Source organism: Schizosaccharomyces osmophilus, chromosome 2 (genome assembly GCF_027921745.1).
Source record: "Schizosaccharomyces osmophilus chromosome 2, complete sequence".
Lineage (NCBI taxonomy): Eukaryota > Fungi > Ascomycota > Schizosaccharomycetes > Schizosaccharomycetales > Schizosaccharomycetaceae > Schizosaccharomyces > Schizosaccharomyces osmophilus.
In genome coordinates, this window is record NC_079239.1 from 2,578,888 (window position 1) to 2,594,416 (window position 15,529).

The 15,529-nt window shown below is 41.1% G+C and overlaps 6 protein-coding genes and 1 non-coding gene across 7 annotated transcripts; 4 read left to right on the plus strand and 3 right to left on the minus strand.

The window, feature by feature from the left end:
- Positions 1-415: 415 nt before the first annotated feature.
- SOMG_20189 lies at positions 416-514 on the minus strand. The gene is made up of 2 exons: positions 477-514; positions 416-451 (listed from the first exon to the last, which is right to left on the minus strand). It is a non-coding gene; the product is annotated as a tRNA-Ile (tRNA).
- A 487-nt stretch (positions 515-1,001) lies between these two features.
- Positions 1,002-2,207, minus strand: SOMG_03672 (ribose-phosphate pyrophosphokinase; the record flags this gene model as incomplete). The annotated part of the gene is made up of 1 exon (XM_056182461.1): positions 1,002-2,207. One exon carries the CDS (start codon positions 2,205-2,207, stop codon positions 1,002-1,004), a length of 1,206 nt encoding a protein of 401 aa, XP_056037807.1.
- A 411-nt stretch (positions 2,208-2,618) lies between these two features.
- Positions 2,619-3,434, plus strand: pts1 (20S proteasome complex subunit beta 5; the record flags this gene model as incomplete). Its single annotated transcript, XM_056182462.1, has 1 exon — positions 2,619-3,434. One exon carries the CDS (start codon positions 2,619-2,621, stop codon positions 3,432-3,434), a length of 816 nt encoding a protein of 271 aa, XP_056037806.1.
- A 632-nt stretch (positions 3,435-4,066) lies between these two features.
- Positions 4,067-5,100, plus strand: sds22 (serine/threonine protein phosphatase PP1 regulatory subunit Sds22; the record flags this gene model as incomplete). Its single annotated transcript, XM_056182463.1, has 2 exons — positions 4,067-4,177; positions 4,246-5,100. The coding sequence occupies 2 exons, from the start codon at positions 4,067-4,069 to the stop codon at positions 5,098-5,100; spliced, it is 966 nt and encodes a 321-aa protein (XP_056037805.1).
- A 588-nt stretch (positions 5,101-5,688) lies between these two features.
- fas2 (fatty acid synthase alpha subunit Fas2) lies at positions 5,689-11,214 on the plus strand (the record flags this gene model as incomplete). Its single annotated transcript, XM_056182464.1, has 1 exon — positions 5,689-11,214. The coding sequence occupies one exon, from the start codon at positions 5,689-5,691 to the stop codon at positions 11,212-11,214; it is 5,526 nt and encodes a 1,841-aa protein (XP_056037804.1).
- A 204-nt stretch (positions 11,215-11,418) lies between these two features.
- Positions 11,419-14,019, minus strand: rog1 (acylglycerol lipase; the record flags this gene model as incomplete). Its single annotated transcript, XM_056182465.1, has 2 exons — positions 11,419-13,754; positions 13,992-14,019. The coding sequence occupies 2 exons, from the start codon at positions 14,017-14,019 to the stop codon at positions 11,419-11,421; spliced, it is 2,364 nt and encodes a 787-aa protein (XP_056038634.1).
- Positions 14,020-14,360: 341 nt separating this feature from the next.
- On the plus strand, positions 14,361-15,300 carry cwf21 (complexed with Cdc5 protein Cwf21; the record flags this gene model as incomplete). The annotated part of the gene is made up of 2 exons (XM_056182466.1): positions 14,361-14,363; positions 14,437-15,300. 2 exons carry the CDS (start codon positions 14,361-14,363, stop codon positions 15,298-15,300), a joined length of 867 nt encoding a protein of 288 aa, XP_056037802.1.
- Positions 15,301-15,529: the final 229 nt, after the last annotated feature.

The window sequence follows — 15,529 nt, forward strand, 5'->3', positions numbered from 1 at the left end:
TGTCCTTTTTATCCACAGTCGTATGATAACGAAATGAGTAGTAGAGTGAAAGATGATGTATTTTGTAAAATGACCTTTGACTGGACTTTTACTTTACCTGTTTCCAGTACTAGGGCGGTTGAATCAATATAGAGGAAGTCGTAAGGGTTTCTATTCTTTTTTTGCACACACACTAGAACCGAGGTAGCTGTAATTTTAGCATTCGTTTGTATACCAATGGCCATTTCATTTTCAACGACTCACTTGCCAGGCTGTTGAAGCGTGTACGATCATTGTATGACAGCTTCAATTGTTCATTCCACAACCAGCGTGTTTAGAGAAGAAAAAAAAAGGGTAATAAAACAGTTCTGTACATCTTGAAGCACAATATTATACCAAGTTCATAAAATAGTCCCACTTCTAATTATAAAAAATCTGCTCCCGGCGAGGATCGAACTCGCGTTTTTCACGTAACACACCTCCATGGAGGAGTATCATATAAGCATGAGGCCTTAACCAGCTTGGCCACGGGAGCACTCGTTGATTGATACATTTGGAAAGACACTATATAGCTAACTGCAGCTTTTACAAGCAAGAAATTGAAAGTCTAGGGACTATGAATGCAGCCTGCTATGAGAAGTGTTAAATTTGCTGTTTATAATTTTTCTTGAATGGCTGTTTTCCTCTCAGTTGCGAAAATGAACAGACTAGTCAAATGATATGGATCTTTTGCGGTTCATAATTCTGACTTCCTGTATGCTCATTTTGAGTATGTGGGTAAATCGTGAGGTCTTCGGTTTACATTTTGAGAAATGTGGGATTACTACAGTGTAGTGTCGCGTATCCTTGGCTTGAGTTTACTGCTATTCAGATGCTATGTATATATAATTTTTAGACAAGTCATATTTATAATATCAAAAAAAATCTTCATTGCGTACATTAGAAACCTTTTCAATATTGGCACATGTGCAAAAAAAAAGAGCAACTGTTCATATAGCTTTAGCTATAGAAGGGGAGCTATTTTAGTGGGCTTTCTTAAACAAAAAGCTTATACTCTCACCGTTGTGAGTACGGCGAATGGCTTCAGCCAAAACACCACTGATGTCAATCAAAGCAAGCTTTGTGCTTTGTGCTAATGATTGTGGCTTGATGGGATAAGTGTTTGTCACTACGATTTGCTCGATATAGTTACAATTTTCTAAATCTCTGAGACAGTTATTTTGGAAAATACCATGCGAGCCCATGACGATAACACGTTTCGCGCCGCAGCGTTTTACCAAATGTTCGGCAGCTATGATAAAAGTGGTAGGGTTCTCAATCATATCGTCCATCAATAAGGTGGTTTTGCCCCGAACATCACCAACCAAGGTGATCATACGCTCGGTAAAGATAGAAGCAGACATTATTTTTTCCTCTTCTTCATCATCGCTGGGACATCCACCCTGAGAATAGGTGTTTTCCAATTGGCAATCCTCGGAAACATTACTAGCAGGAGTACCGACAACCTCCTCATCATCCACGATGTGTCCCAATAAGTATTTGGATGTGTGAATACGTGGATGATCGGGGTGCCTATTGGTAACTCGTTGTTCTTCCATGATAGATTCATCCATAGTACGGGGGAAATGAGAGCGTCTGCTTCTATCCGTATTACACAAAGCAAATTCCAAACCTAGCGTATCTGCCATGCTGGTTACCCGCTTGGCGCCACCAGGGCTTTTCGATACCACAACTGCTTCTTGCCAGTCCTCGACATTTCTGCGGATCCATTCGGCAATGTTGGGCTCGGCATATAGGTTATCGACTGGACGAGTGAAAAACCCTTGCATTTGGGATGCGTGCAAGTCTAAAGTGATGATATGATCAACTCCAGCTACGGTTAATAAATTCGCAACCATTCTGGCAGTGATTGCATCACGGTACTTTCTCATTTTTGACTGCTTGGAGTAAGGAAAATAAGGCATTACAGCCGTGATCCTCCTAGCAGAACCACCTTTGCAAGCGTTAATTATAATGAGCAACTCCATTAAACTGTCGTTCACAGTAGAGCTACCGCTTTGGAGGACAAAAACATCTTTGTCACGTACAGAATCATGAATCTCTACACTTGTTTCCCCATTCGAAAATCGCTTCAAGGACACCTCACAAGGCTTAATCCCTAACCGTTGTGAAATCAAGCGCAACAGTTCCGGATGCGAAGTCCCCCCAATAATTGCTGCACTCTTCATCCTCTCAACCTCGTTTTCGTTGTGTTCAGTCACTTTTCCGACTAATATCTCTCCTTTTTACGATTCGGGAATCGTATTCAGCAATTTCTTTCGTCTCAACTCAAGCAAACTTTTCTTCAAATTTTACCGGCCTCTTATCAGGAACGTAGAACTTTTTACGCAACTTGTTTCCGTATAATCATAAGTTGGAAGTTGGATTTAATTTATCTTACTTTTCGGTTGCCCAAGTCTCAATAAGAGAATAATTTAGGAAACTGCAACGATCTACTTACGGTCTTATAAGGTAACATAACACAACTCTTTATTCCGATAGGTATTGGAAGTGTTTGGTGTACATTCCATACCAGAGCCTATACTATACTTGTTTAAGTTACAACAGAGTGTACGGTAAACGGCTGACTTGTCGACGAAATGAATTCAATTTTAACAAAATATACGGAAAAAGCTTCTAATGACGGAGAGGAATGTGTAGAGGATGAAAGATTTCAAAACAATTTCAACATCGTTCCAGTTCCTGAAGCTTCTCTGTTCTTGCGAAGTCTGACAGATGAAACTCAGAATCGAAGCTGCTTAATCAAAATGAACCACGGTACAACTACTCTTGCGTTTCGTTATCAACATGGTATTGTGGTATGTGTCGATTCCCGTGCCTCAGCAGGTCCTTTGGTCGCTTCACAAACTGTAAAGAAAGTCATTGAAATCAACCCATATCTTTTAGGTACATTGGCTGGTGGTGCTGCTGATTGTCAGTTTTGGCAAACCGTTTTGGGTATGGAGTGCCGTCTGCACCAACTTCGTAATAAGGAATTGATTTCCGTCTCCGCGGCTAGCAAAATTTTAGCAAACATCATGTATTCGTACAAGGGTTACGGTCTCAGTATGGGTACAATGCTTGCAGGAACCGGAAAGGGCGGTACAGCTTTATACTATATTGACAGTGACGGTACTCGTCTTAAGGGAGACGTGCTATCTGTCGGTTCTGGTTCCACCTTTGCTTATGGTGTTCTTGACTCTGGCTACAACTGGAATTTATCAAAAGAAGATGCTTTGAACCTTGGCCGTCGATCCATTGTTGCAGCCACTCATAGAGACGCCTATTCTGGTGGTAGTTTAAATCTATACCATATTGACGAAAACGGTTGGCAATTCCATGGCAACTTTGATGTTGATAAACTCATATGGGAAGCAAAGGATACAGAAGGCTCTTTTGCTCATATTCCTCGATAAATGAATATTTTTTTCATATTGAAAAGCCATAGACAGGTAAAGTCTTGAAGGTTCAGATATATCCAAACTTTTTATTGGTCTTTAGTCAATGTTGATGTGAAACTTTGCGCACGGAAACAAATATCAAGCTTCAGACAGATATATTTGAACCTTGTAAAACCTCGCGAGTTCTTGATGAACCGAAGCGATTTCGTTGTCGTTTCCTTTGATGTCCTATTTCAAGTCTATCATTTCTTTTGCTACGATTATAGATTTTCCTTATTTTTTTATTTCAATGAGATAATGGCCATCCCATTACCCTTTAAATACTATACTATATATTTTCTCAGTGTTGAGTTATTCATTTCGACAGCAGTGACCGGAAGCAACTGCAGCCTTTTCCGTTTCACGAGACTTATAGAATAAAAAGTAGATTTTCTTTTCCCATCTGTTTCAAACAACTGTCCACTACAATAAAAAAAGTAACAGAAGAATATTGTTCATGAGAGATGGATAATGAGGTACTTTCAATATCGTTAAACAGCAATATCCAAATGGATACGTTTATTCCTCAAGGAACCTAGCTTTTATTCATACAGTACATTCTGCCAAATTCAGGTATTACTTTTCTTTTATATTGTATTTGGTAAAGGATGGATGTCAATTCGTACTCAGGAAGCGATCAACTCATTCATGATGATCTCAACGTTCAACAAATAGATGCTGACGAAGATTTGCTGGAAGAATTTCCTGATGACACAGAGGTATGCGCATTTTACTAATGTCTTTTTAGTAGTATTTTGAGTGGGTAACTAACAATGGGACTGAGTAGGTGATCGACTTGGTGCAATCGCGAATCACCAGTATTAAAGCCTTGGGACTTGAAAGATTCCATCGGCTTGATAGCTTATGTCTTCGACAAAACCAAATAAGGAAAATTGAATGTTTACCGAAGAATCTCACAGAGCTAGATTTATACGACAACCTGCTTCGTCAGATCGAGAACCTAGACGAGCAAGTTCACCTAAAAAACTTGGATTTATCATTTAACAATATAAAAGTAATCGAAAATGTAAGCCACTTGAAAGAGCTAGAAAATCTGTATTTCGTTCAGAACCGAATTCGCAAAATCGAAAACTTGGAGGGATTAACAAAGCTCGAGAATTTGGAGTTAGGCGGAAACAAAATTCGCGCGATTGAAAACTTAGACACTTTGACAAACATCGACAAGCTTTGGCTTGGTAAAAATAAGATTACCAAGTTGGAAAACCTGGAAAAACTTCAGCGACTTTCTCTTTTATCTATTCAAGCCAATAGAATCACTAGATTCGAGAATTTGAATTGCTTGTCTCATTGTCTTCGTGAATTGTACATTTCACATAATGGCCTTACTTCTTTTGAAGGCATCGAAGTCCTGGAAAACTTACAAGTTCTTGACGTCTCCAATAACTATATTAAGCATCTTTCTCACTTGAAAGGATTAAAAAATTTACAAGAGTTCTGGGCGAGTAGCAATGAATTTGATTCATTCCAGGAAATTGAGGACGAACTCAGTGGATTGGAGAAACTTGAGACCGTTTATTTTGAGGGTAATCCACTTCAAAAATCTAATCCTGCCCTATATAGAAACAAAGTTCGGCTTTGTCTACCTAACCTTCTTCAAATTGATGCTACACCTACGCGGTAATATACTACTTCCTTTGTTATTTTCTAAGTCTTCGTTTTCATTCCTTTCTCTGCAACAATCGCTGCCACTACAACAAAAGATTAGCTTTTCCTTTTGTTCATCGTTTAAATTCCATATATTATGATCATATAAAAACCATTGTCTTGATGTTTCTATGAAGTTATACCAATACACAGTGGAATCTTGATACAATAAAACATGTTATTGATCAACTTTTTTGTAACCAATTATTGGCTAAACTAAATGATTTGGCCACCAGGTTCATAGAAAAAAATTGAATTAAAGTCTACACCAGCAGATTTTCTTTTGAGATGCCGATGTAAAATAAAAGCAAATAAACAACTTTTAAAGATTCTGTACAATTTAAAAAATATTAAACAATGATCAATCTTTTTGTAAATTTTTATATTTACGGGTTTCATAAAATATCGTGTTAAATAATTCTTATCATGATATCTCGTTACTTGAGATGTTACTTGATGCCTTTTAATTCCCACGCGGACGCGTGTTGAACTTGGATTTCTCCAGTACCAACAACCAATACTCGGTTGCCCCTTCTCCTTCCTAGAACCATACATTTAATTTAGAATGAGACCTGAAGTTGAGCAAGAGCTTGCTCATACCCTATTGCTCGAGCTTCTGGCTTACCAGTTTGCATCTCCTGTAAGATGGATTGAAACTCAAGATGTTATCCTCTCCCCTCCCGTATCAGCAGAGCGTCTAGTCGAAATTGGCCCTAGCCCTACTCTTTCTGGTATGGCTAGACGTACTTTGAAGCTGAAGTACGAAAATATGGATGCTGCTTTGAGTATTAATCGTGAAGTCTTGTGTTATGCAAAGGACGGTCGCGAAATCTACTATAACTTTGAAGATGAGATGCCTGATGAGCCTGCTCCTGCTAAGCCTGCCGAAACTGGAGCTGCCCCGGCTGCCGCTTCTGCTCCCGCTCCAGCTGCTGCTCCTGCTCCGGCCGCTGCTCCAGCTGCTGCTTCTGGCCCAGCTGCGGAGTTACCTGATGAACCTCCTAAAGCTGTCGAAGTTCTTCATTCCCTTGTTGCACAAAAACTCAAGAAGAGCATTGAAGAGATTTCTTTGCAAAAATCTATTAAAGATCTTGTTGGTGGTAAGTCTACCCTTCAAAACGAGATCTTGGGTGATTTGCAAAAGGAGTTTGGTGCTACCCCAGAAAAACCAGAAGAAGTTCCTTTGGACGAGCTTGCTGGCGTCTTACAAATGTCTTTTAGCGGCTCCCTTGGAAAGCAATCAAGCTCTTTGATTTCCCGTATGGTTTCTTCAAAGATGCCCGGTGGTTTTAATAATTCCGCTGTTCGTGGTTACTTGAGCTCTCGCTTCGGCCTCGGTACTGGGCGTACTGAGTCGGTTCTTTTGCTAGGTTTGACCATGGAACCTGCTTCTCGTCTACCATCAGAGGCAGACGCCAAAGCCTGGCTTGACTCTGTGTCCCAAAAATACGCCTCTCGTGCTGGTGTTACCCTCTCTGCTCCCAGCACCGAGGGTTCTTCTTCCGGTGGTTCGTCCGCTGTTATCGATGAAGAAACTTTCAAGAAGCTTACAAAGGGCAATACTATGCTTGTTACCCAACAACTAGAGTTATTCGCTCGCTATCTTAACAAAGACTTGCGTGCTGGTGACAAAGCTAATGTTGCCGAGAGAGCTGTTTCTGACGCCTTGCGTGCTCAGTTAGATCTCTGGAATCTTGAACACGGTGAATTTTATGCTTCTGGTATTGCTCCCATCTTTTCTTCTTTGAAGGCTCGTGTTTATGATTCTGACTGGAACTGGGCTCGTCAGGATGCTCTTAAAATGTTCTTCGATATTATTTTTGGTCGTCTTAAACATGTTGATACCGAAATTGTCGCTCGTTGTATTTCTATTATGAACCGTTCTAATCCTCTTTTACTTGAATTTATGCAATACCATATCGATCATTGCCCCTCTCAAAATGGCGAAACTTATCAACTCGCCAAAACTTTGGGCCAACAACTCATTGATAATTGCAAAGGTGTACTTGAGTCTCCACCTGTATATAAGAATGTTAATCACCCTATGGCTCCCTCAACCACTATTTGTGAGCGTGGCTATTTGAACTATGAAGAAGTACCCAGAGCCGGTGTTCGTAAGCTTACCCATTATGTTACCGAGATGGCCAAGGGTGGAAAATTACCAGCTGAATCTAAGAATACTGCTAAGGTCCAAAATGACTTGGCTCATATTTACCGCATTATCAAGGATCAAAATAAGATGTCTCGTTCCTCCAAGTTACAAATCAAGCAACTCTATGGTCAGGTTCTTCATGCACTTAACCTTCCTTTACCTTCTTCTGATGAAGCTACTCCAGTAAAGGAAACTATTCCTTTCTTACATCTTAAGAGAAAGTCTAGTGATGCCTTTGAATTCAGCAAAAGTTTCACCGGTGTTTATCTGGACGTCTTGGAAAATGGTGCCAGAAATGGTATTACTTACCAAGGAAAGTATGCTCTTGTCACCGGAGCTGGTGCTGGTTCTATTGGTGCCCAACTCGTTGAAGGTCTTATTGCAGGTGGTGCTAAGGTCGTTGTTACCACTTCTCGTTTCTCTCGTAAGGTCACTGAGTTTTATCAATCCATGTTTACTCGTCATGGAAGTCGCGGTTCCGCTTTAATTGTTGTTCCATTCAACCAAGCATCGAAGCAAGATGTCGAAGCTCTCGTCGATTATATTTTCGACGAAAAGAACGGTCTTGGATGGAATTTAGATTTCATTGTTCCTTTTGCTGCCGTCCCCGAAAATGGTCGCGAAATTGACAACATTGACTCTCGTTCTGAATTTTCTCACCGCATCATGCTTACCAATATCCTTAGATTACTAGGTGCCGTTAAGCAACAAAAGGAATCTCGTGGTATGGACACTCGTCCCGCCCAAGTTATCCTTCCCCTTTCTCCTAATCACGGTACATTTGGCAATGACGGTCTTTATTCCGAGTCTAAGCTTGGTTTGGAGACTCTCTTCAACCGTTGGTCTTCTGAGTCTTGGGGCAACTACTTGACCATTTGTGGTGCCGTCATAGGCTGGACTCGTGGTACTGGTCTGATGGCTCCTAATAATATTGTCTCTCAAGGCATTGAGAAATACGGTGTTCGCACCTTCTCTCAAACTGAAATGGCCTTCAATATTTTGGGTTTGATGTCTCAAAAGATTGTCGACCTTTGTCAAACCGAGCCTGTTTATGCCAATCTTAACGGTGGTCTTGAACTCCTTCCTGATCTCAAGAATCTTAGTACCCGTCTCCGTGGCGAACTTTTGGAAACTGCTGAAGTCCGCCGCGCTGTAGCTGCTGAAGCTTCTTTCGATCATAAAATCACCAACGGTCCTGGTTCTGACAGAATATACCAGAAAACCACTGTTCAACCCAGAGCTAACCTGAAGTTTGAATTCCCCAAGCTCAAGTCATATGAAGCTCTTTCTCATCTCTCTGATCTCCGTAATATGGTTGATTTAGAAAACGTTGCCGTAGTAACTGGCTTTTCTGAGGTTGGACCATGGGGTAACTCTCGCACTAGATGGGATATGGAATGTTATGGTGAATTTTCTTTAGAAGGTTGCATAGAAATCGCATGGATTATGGGTCTCATCAAAAATTTCAACGGTGTTGGTAAGAACGGTAAACCTTATTCTGGCTGGATTGATGCAAAGACTGGCGAGCCTGTCGACGATAAAGATGTTAAAGGCAAGTACGAAAAGTACATCTTGGAGCATTGTGGTATTCGTATTATTGAGCCTGAACTCTTTAAAGGATATAACCCTGATAAGAAGGAATTACTCCAGGAAGTCGTTATTGATCACGACCTCGAACCATTTGAGGCATCCAAGGAAGCTGCCCATGAGTTCAAGCTTCGTCACAATGATAATGTTGAAATTTTTGAAATTCCTGACTCCAGTGAATGGTCCGTTCGCTTCAAACGTGGTACTACCATGTTGGTTCCTAAAGCCCTTCGTTTTGATAGATTCGTAGCTGGGCAAATCCCATTGGGTTGGGATCCTAAACGTTTTGGTATTCCTGACGACATCATCTCACAAGTCGACCCCACCACTTTATATGTTTTGGTTTCTACTGTTGAGGCTCTGATTTCTTCTGGTATCACCGATCCTTATGAATGTTATAAATATATTCATGTCTCTGAACTTGGTAATACTATCGGCTCTGGTATTGGTGGTATGTCCGCTTTACGTGGAATGTACAAAGATCGTTGGACAGATAAGCCAGTTCAAAAGGACATTTTGCAGGAATCTTTCATTAACACTGCTAATGCTTGGATTAACATGCTTCTCCTTTCTGCTTCTGGCCCTATTAAAACTCCCGTTGGTGCTTGTGCCACCGCCGTTGAGTCCGTTGATGCAGCTGTTGATTTGATTTCTTCTGGTAAGGCTCGTATCTGTATTAGCGGTGGTTTCGATGACTTCTCTGAGGAAGGATCGTACGAATTTGCTAATATGGGTGCAACCGTTAATGCTGCCGAAGAAACTAAGCGTGGACGTACTCCTCAAGAAATGTCTAGACCCGCTACCACTACCCGTAATGGTTTTATGGAATCTCAAGGTGCTGGTGTTCAAATTGTCATGCAAGCCAAACTCGCTATTGATATGGGTGTTCCCATTCATGGTATAGTCGGGCTTGTTAATACTGCTATGGACAAGCAAGGTCGCTCAATTCCTGCTCCTGGTAAGGGTATCTTGACTGGTGCTCGTGAGGTTGCCTCTAAGGTTCCTTTGCCTCTCCTTGACATTAAATTCCGTGCTCGTCAACTTCAACGTCGTCGTCAACAAATTGGTGACTGGGCTGAACGTGAATATCTTTATCTAGATGAGGAGCTTGAAGCTATGAAAGTTCAAGATCCTGAATTGGAAATCAGCGTTTATCGCACCGAGCGCATTAACGTTATCGGGGAAGAAGTTGCTCGCCAAGAGAAGGAAGCTCTTAATACTTTCGGTAATGAGTTTTACAAGCGTGATCCTACTATTTCTCCTCTTCGCGGTGCTTTGGCTGTTTGGGGTCTTACCATTGATGACTTGGGTGTCGCTTCGTTCCATGGTACATCTACTGTTGCCAACGAAAAGAATGAATGTGATGTTATAAACAGTCAATTAACACATCTTGGTCGCTCAAAGGGTAACGCAATTTACGGTGTTTTCCAAAAATACCTCACTGGCCACAGCAAGGGTGGTGCTGGTGCCTGGATGCTTAACGGTGTTTTGCAAATTCTCAACAGTGGTTATGTTCCTGGTAACCATAATGCTGATAACATTGACCAATACTTGTCTAAGTTCGACCGTGTTATGTTCCCTAGTGAAGGTATTCAAACGGATGGAATTAAGGCTGCTTCCGTCTGCGCTTTCGGTTTCGGACAAGTTGGTGGTCAGGTCATTGCTATTCACCCTGATTACCTTTTTGCCACTTTAGACAAGTCAGCTTATGAGAGTTACATTGCTAAAACTTTGGACCGTTATAAGGCTTCGTATCGCTATACTCACGATGCCTTGGTTTATAACAACCTTGTTCGTGCCAAGACTGCCCCTCCTTATACCGCTGATCAAGAACATGATGTTTATCTTAACCCTCTTGCACGCGTTGTCAAGGGTAAGGATGGATTATATTCTTTCCCTACTTCTCTTCCTGCCGAAGCTAAAGTCTCCAAATCCAATGAAACAACCAAGGCTATTGAAGCTTTGGCTAGTAACATGACGAAACCAAACCAGAATGTTGGTGTCGATGTGGAGCTCATTTCTTCGATAAACGTGGAAAATGAAACCTTCCTTGAAAGAAATTTCACCGATGCTGAGCGTTCTTATTGTGAAGCTGCTGCCAACCCTCAATCTAGCTTCGCTGGCCGTTGGTCGGCTAAAGAGGCTATCTTCAAGTCTCTTGGTGTCGCTAGCAAGGGTGCAGGATGTGCATTGAACGAGATTGAAATTGTTGTCTCCTCAACTGGAGCTCCTGAGGTTGTTTTACACGGAGAAGCTGCCTCTGCTGCTTCCACTGCTGGTGTCAAGAGTGTTTCTGTTAGTATTTCTCATGATGATGTCCAAAGCGTCAGTGTCGCTATTGCTCAAAAGTAATTTGCCTACGATAATATACCCGCGCATCATTTAATGCTCTATCTATCTTGAATTTAGGCATGCTCTTTTTGTCATTATATATCTAATTTAGAGCACATACTATGTAGTCAATGTAATATAATACCCGTTTACACATTATAAACAAATTAAGTTGGTAAGTACTAAGTAATCTAAACGTAGCGGAATTAACAATAAATAATTATCTTAAGCTATTTCATGTTCTTCGTAAATTTCTGATAACCAGGCAGCCGTTGTCAGTTCATCAAATTGAACAGGACCACCATAAGTTTCCAGATTGTTTTTTTGAAATAAAATATCCATTAGGTGCCCAACAGATGTCCAACCGTAAGCATTAGGAAATCGTCTTCTAACGAAAAGACTATTGTGAGCATCACCATCCAAATGGACAGATACCTTTCTCCATGATTGTCGATGCCAATTGGAAGATATAATATTTTCGTTGAGTAGAAAATCCGTAGCCGTCAATGATGGCTTGTGGTCGTTTGCTAAAAACGGGTCAATATCGTGGGCCTCAACGCTCATAGCTTCGCACATTTCATCAGAAACTATAGCGTTAAAAGATTTGAACTTTAAAAAGTAAATAGAAGAAGGAACAGCTGGAATAAGCAAATTCGTAACAGTATTGATCAAACGGTTAGCTAATCCAGATAGAGTACTCGTGGATTTCGATTTTTTCGTAGGATACGAGTAAGCCCGTGTTGGTTCATTTGCAGCTTCCGCTGCCCTATTTTCGAGCTTTGAGTCTTTTAAGTTTTGAGCGGTTGATAATTCATTAGTGGCATCATCGGGAAGGGAATGTTGGGATGAAGGAGTACTAAATAGGCCAGCTAATGCTTTAAAGGCATTTGAAAATGATGAGCTCTTTGTTTTCGAAGGAATCTCGGAATTGGGGATAGTGTCAGAACAACGATGCCTTTCAGATGTAATATTGGCATAATGCGTACCGTCTGTAGGTTGGCCCGCAGAAGGGATATCCAAATGATCATGCGATCCAGCAGGCAAATTTTTCTTTCGATTTTCTATATTACCATCCAACTGACCTAAAGAATTAGGTTTTATAGCACTGGTGCCGTATGGAACAATGTAATCATTTGTTGTGTTGGCAAAAAGTGTTCGATGCTCAAAAAGAGACACTGCCTGATGAAAAGGTGAAGCAGGATCAGACATCACGACTAAAAATGGTCTTGGCTCTATGGGATGCGCACTAGACGTTAATGCTAGGTCCTGGCCAGTACGACCGATGATACCATAAGATAAGGCCTTTCCAACATAGAACGGATGTTCAGCTGCAACCCCAAGCCAAGGAGTGGCTAATGTGACGAAATGAAGAGGATGAACAGCTTGGAAAAAGCGACCGTGAGTTTTTGCATGCACGTATCCTGCTGCATACGTTTGAACTAGACCTCCTAAGGAGTGCCCGACAAAAGAAATATGAGAATACCTAGGAAAAGAGCTTGTTCCCCAACCAAGTATTTCGAGGAGCCATTCAGCAAGTCGTTTCCCAAGCCATCGGACTCCTTTGTCTGTTTGGCAATAATTCCCCCTGTATCCTCGTACAACCACAAGTTCGCCGTTTTCGTCCGCAGACTTTATAATTTGCTCTTTTAAGTACTCCATATCAGCGCCAACATTGGAGTGCATTCCATGAGTTAAGATTACCAAATGCGACTTATCGGCTTGAAATGAAGAGGGGGGTATTTTCCATAAAGCAGATGGACTAGTGTGTTCTATATGAAGGGATGGGAACGCATGCAGGGTATCGACTTCAGCAGCCGACATGGCACGAATGGATTGCTGCGTGGTCGCAATGGCTATTTCAAAACTAACACGGCAGTCTCTGAAAATAGCTTGGCTAGCAATTTCGATGTGTATTGGCTTATTATTTGAGTAGCATGCATAAGGAATGCAGACCCAGAAACTAGACGATGGTTGTACCTGTGGTTCAAAGCTCAAAAGGGAATTTTCTTCAGAGCAAAAAAAGTCATTCCATACACTTACACATAAAGTAAAAGGACCTTGAAGGTAGGACGCTTTTCGAAACCGAGGTTCTTTGTTTCTGACTCGCACCCAAACAACTGAAGTTGGGGATCGGGTTAAAGGGACTGTATGATCAGTGGCGGAAGAGCGACGAACGGAATAAGGTAATTCATTCTCCGATGTAGGAGAGCTTTGTTGCAAGTCTTTGGTATTTATCGCAGTCTTTGATGATGGCATATCACTAGATTGGGATACACGAGGCTTCCCTTCAGGCCTAATAGGGGGTTGATGAACAGTACTTGGTAAAGCAGAATATCTGTCCGGGGCCAGGGAAAAAGACTTTAAGGAAGAATGAACGGAACTTGAGATGGTAGGCTCATTCTTTGATTCTTCGAAGTCTGATGGGCCATTGCGGAGACCCAAAAGAGATGTAGAAGTTGGCTGAAGGGTTGAATTCCTTGTATTTTCTTCTTTATGTGAGGGTTCTACAGTGGCATTGGTTTCAATACAGACACGAAACCGATGAATTTCACCCAGAGAAGCTAGAACTAGTTAGTAAAACTAAACATAAACAATAAAAAAAGTTTCAAATTCACATTCGCTTCGCCATCTCTCCACATGCACTCTCCCTTTCTTTATCCTGCAAACATTTCTCTTATTCATCCAAAGGAATAACGAAGTCGGACGAAAAAATGCGTATCGCAGTGAATCTTGAAAAGAGATATAATGAATAATATAAACGGTTCCAACAGTTCTGAAACTCCTTTTACGAAACTTACCATCATCTCGCTGTACATAAATGTTCATATTCACCAAGTACCAAGAAGGGCCTCAAAGAAATTCAAGTAGAGCCAGAATAAAAATTAAGAGCGTAAACCAAGAAAAATTTAGTAAACGAAGACAAGGATTAACTCGAAAATCATAAAGAACAACTTTGCCAAAGAAAGATCGTTTCTCTGGAATTGTAAAGCACGAAGAGTCTTGTTTCAATCGCAAAAGCTTGCACTTCAAAATCCTCGCTTTGAAGAAATTGACGTCTTTGTGTTTCAGAATAAAAAGAAATTGCTTGTAATATTCTCTTTTCAGGATTCCCTGGTTAAATCAAGGAAGAAAAACACTTGTATCGAACGATTTTAAAAGCAACCAAAATGGTGAGTGACAAGGATGGAGGTTGTTGGGAAAAGACCCAATGCGTAAACAAGAAGAATGATAACTAATAATTAGTCGTACAACGGAATTGGATTGCAAACTCCTCGTGGGTCAGGGACAAATGGTTATGTGATGCGTAATTTGTCGAACGTAAAGCGATATAACAATACTGGAACCAAAAAGATGCACGAGTATGATGAAAAGACGCTAACGAAACGAAGAATCGACCCAGAAATAAGCAAACATGAGCGTCGGCGGCAAATTGAATCGAAAGTGTTGTTGTTTCGAGAGGAATTGCTAGCACATACGGAGCCCCAACAGACTCGGTATCCCGAGGAAGAGGATATAGAGAGAAAAGAGGTAGAAGAAGAAGAAAGAGGAAAAAGAGATGAAAATATTGAAGCGTTAGTGCAGGAATATCGTGAAAAATTGTGGAAAGAATCCGAAGAAGAAGATCGGTACCATGAGAAAAACAACTTCGAGTCCCTGATGCACGATGACGATGAGGTTTCAGGTTCCCGCGGTCGGAATGACTACCATGGACACGAAAGGAAGAATCAAAAATACAAAGGAAGACTAGAAAGTAGAAGAGATATAAGTCCTATGTCAGCCTCAAGAGGATCGCAGAATCGAAGACATGGAGATTCGTATTATCGAGGAAGAGATCGATATGTGGACGATGTGGAAAGGGACTACGAACCGGACAGGCGTTCTAGTCGATCGGAACGTCCAAAGAGGGAAGATTACGATAGCTACTCATCGTATCGACCTCGTCGCCATGCTCGTTCACGTTCCAAATCTCGATCTCCTTCACCAAGGAATCAATTGGACACAAGAGAGGAAAGAAATTATCACTTTCGCCGACCTTCCTTTCAAAACCGAGAAAGATCACCACCTGAGCGAGGAGAACTTCAAGAGTCCAACTCTCCTATTGAATGAAGCAGATAAAACAACCATTTTTATTAAATAATATTTCTTTATAGTTGTTGTTTCACCACCATGTTTAATTGACAAAAGTAACTTACATCTTGTAAAGGATTGCTTCTCTATGGAATCTCGGTATGGTACCCAAGTACATTTTCCTTTACGTTCTTTCACAATCAACTGATTTAGGATCGCCAATTCTTCTTTTTTTTCTATAAGTTTTCGCTTCTGCTTTGTCATCCCA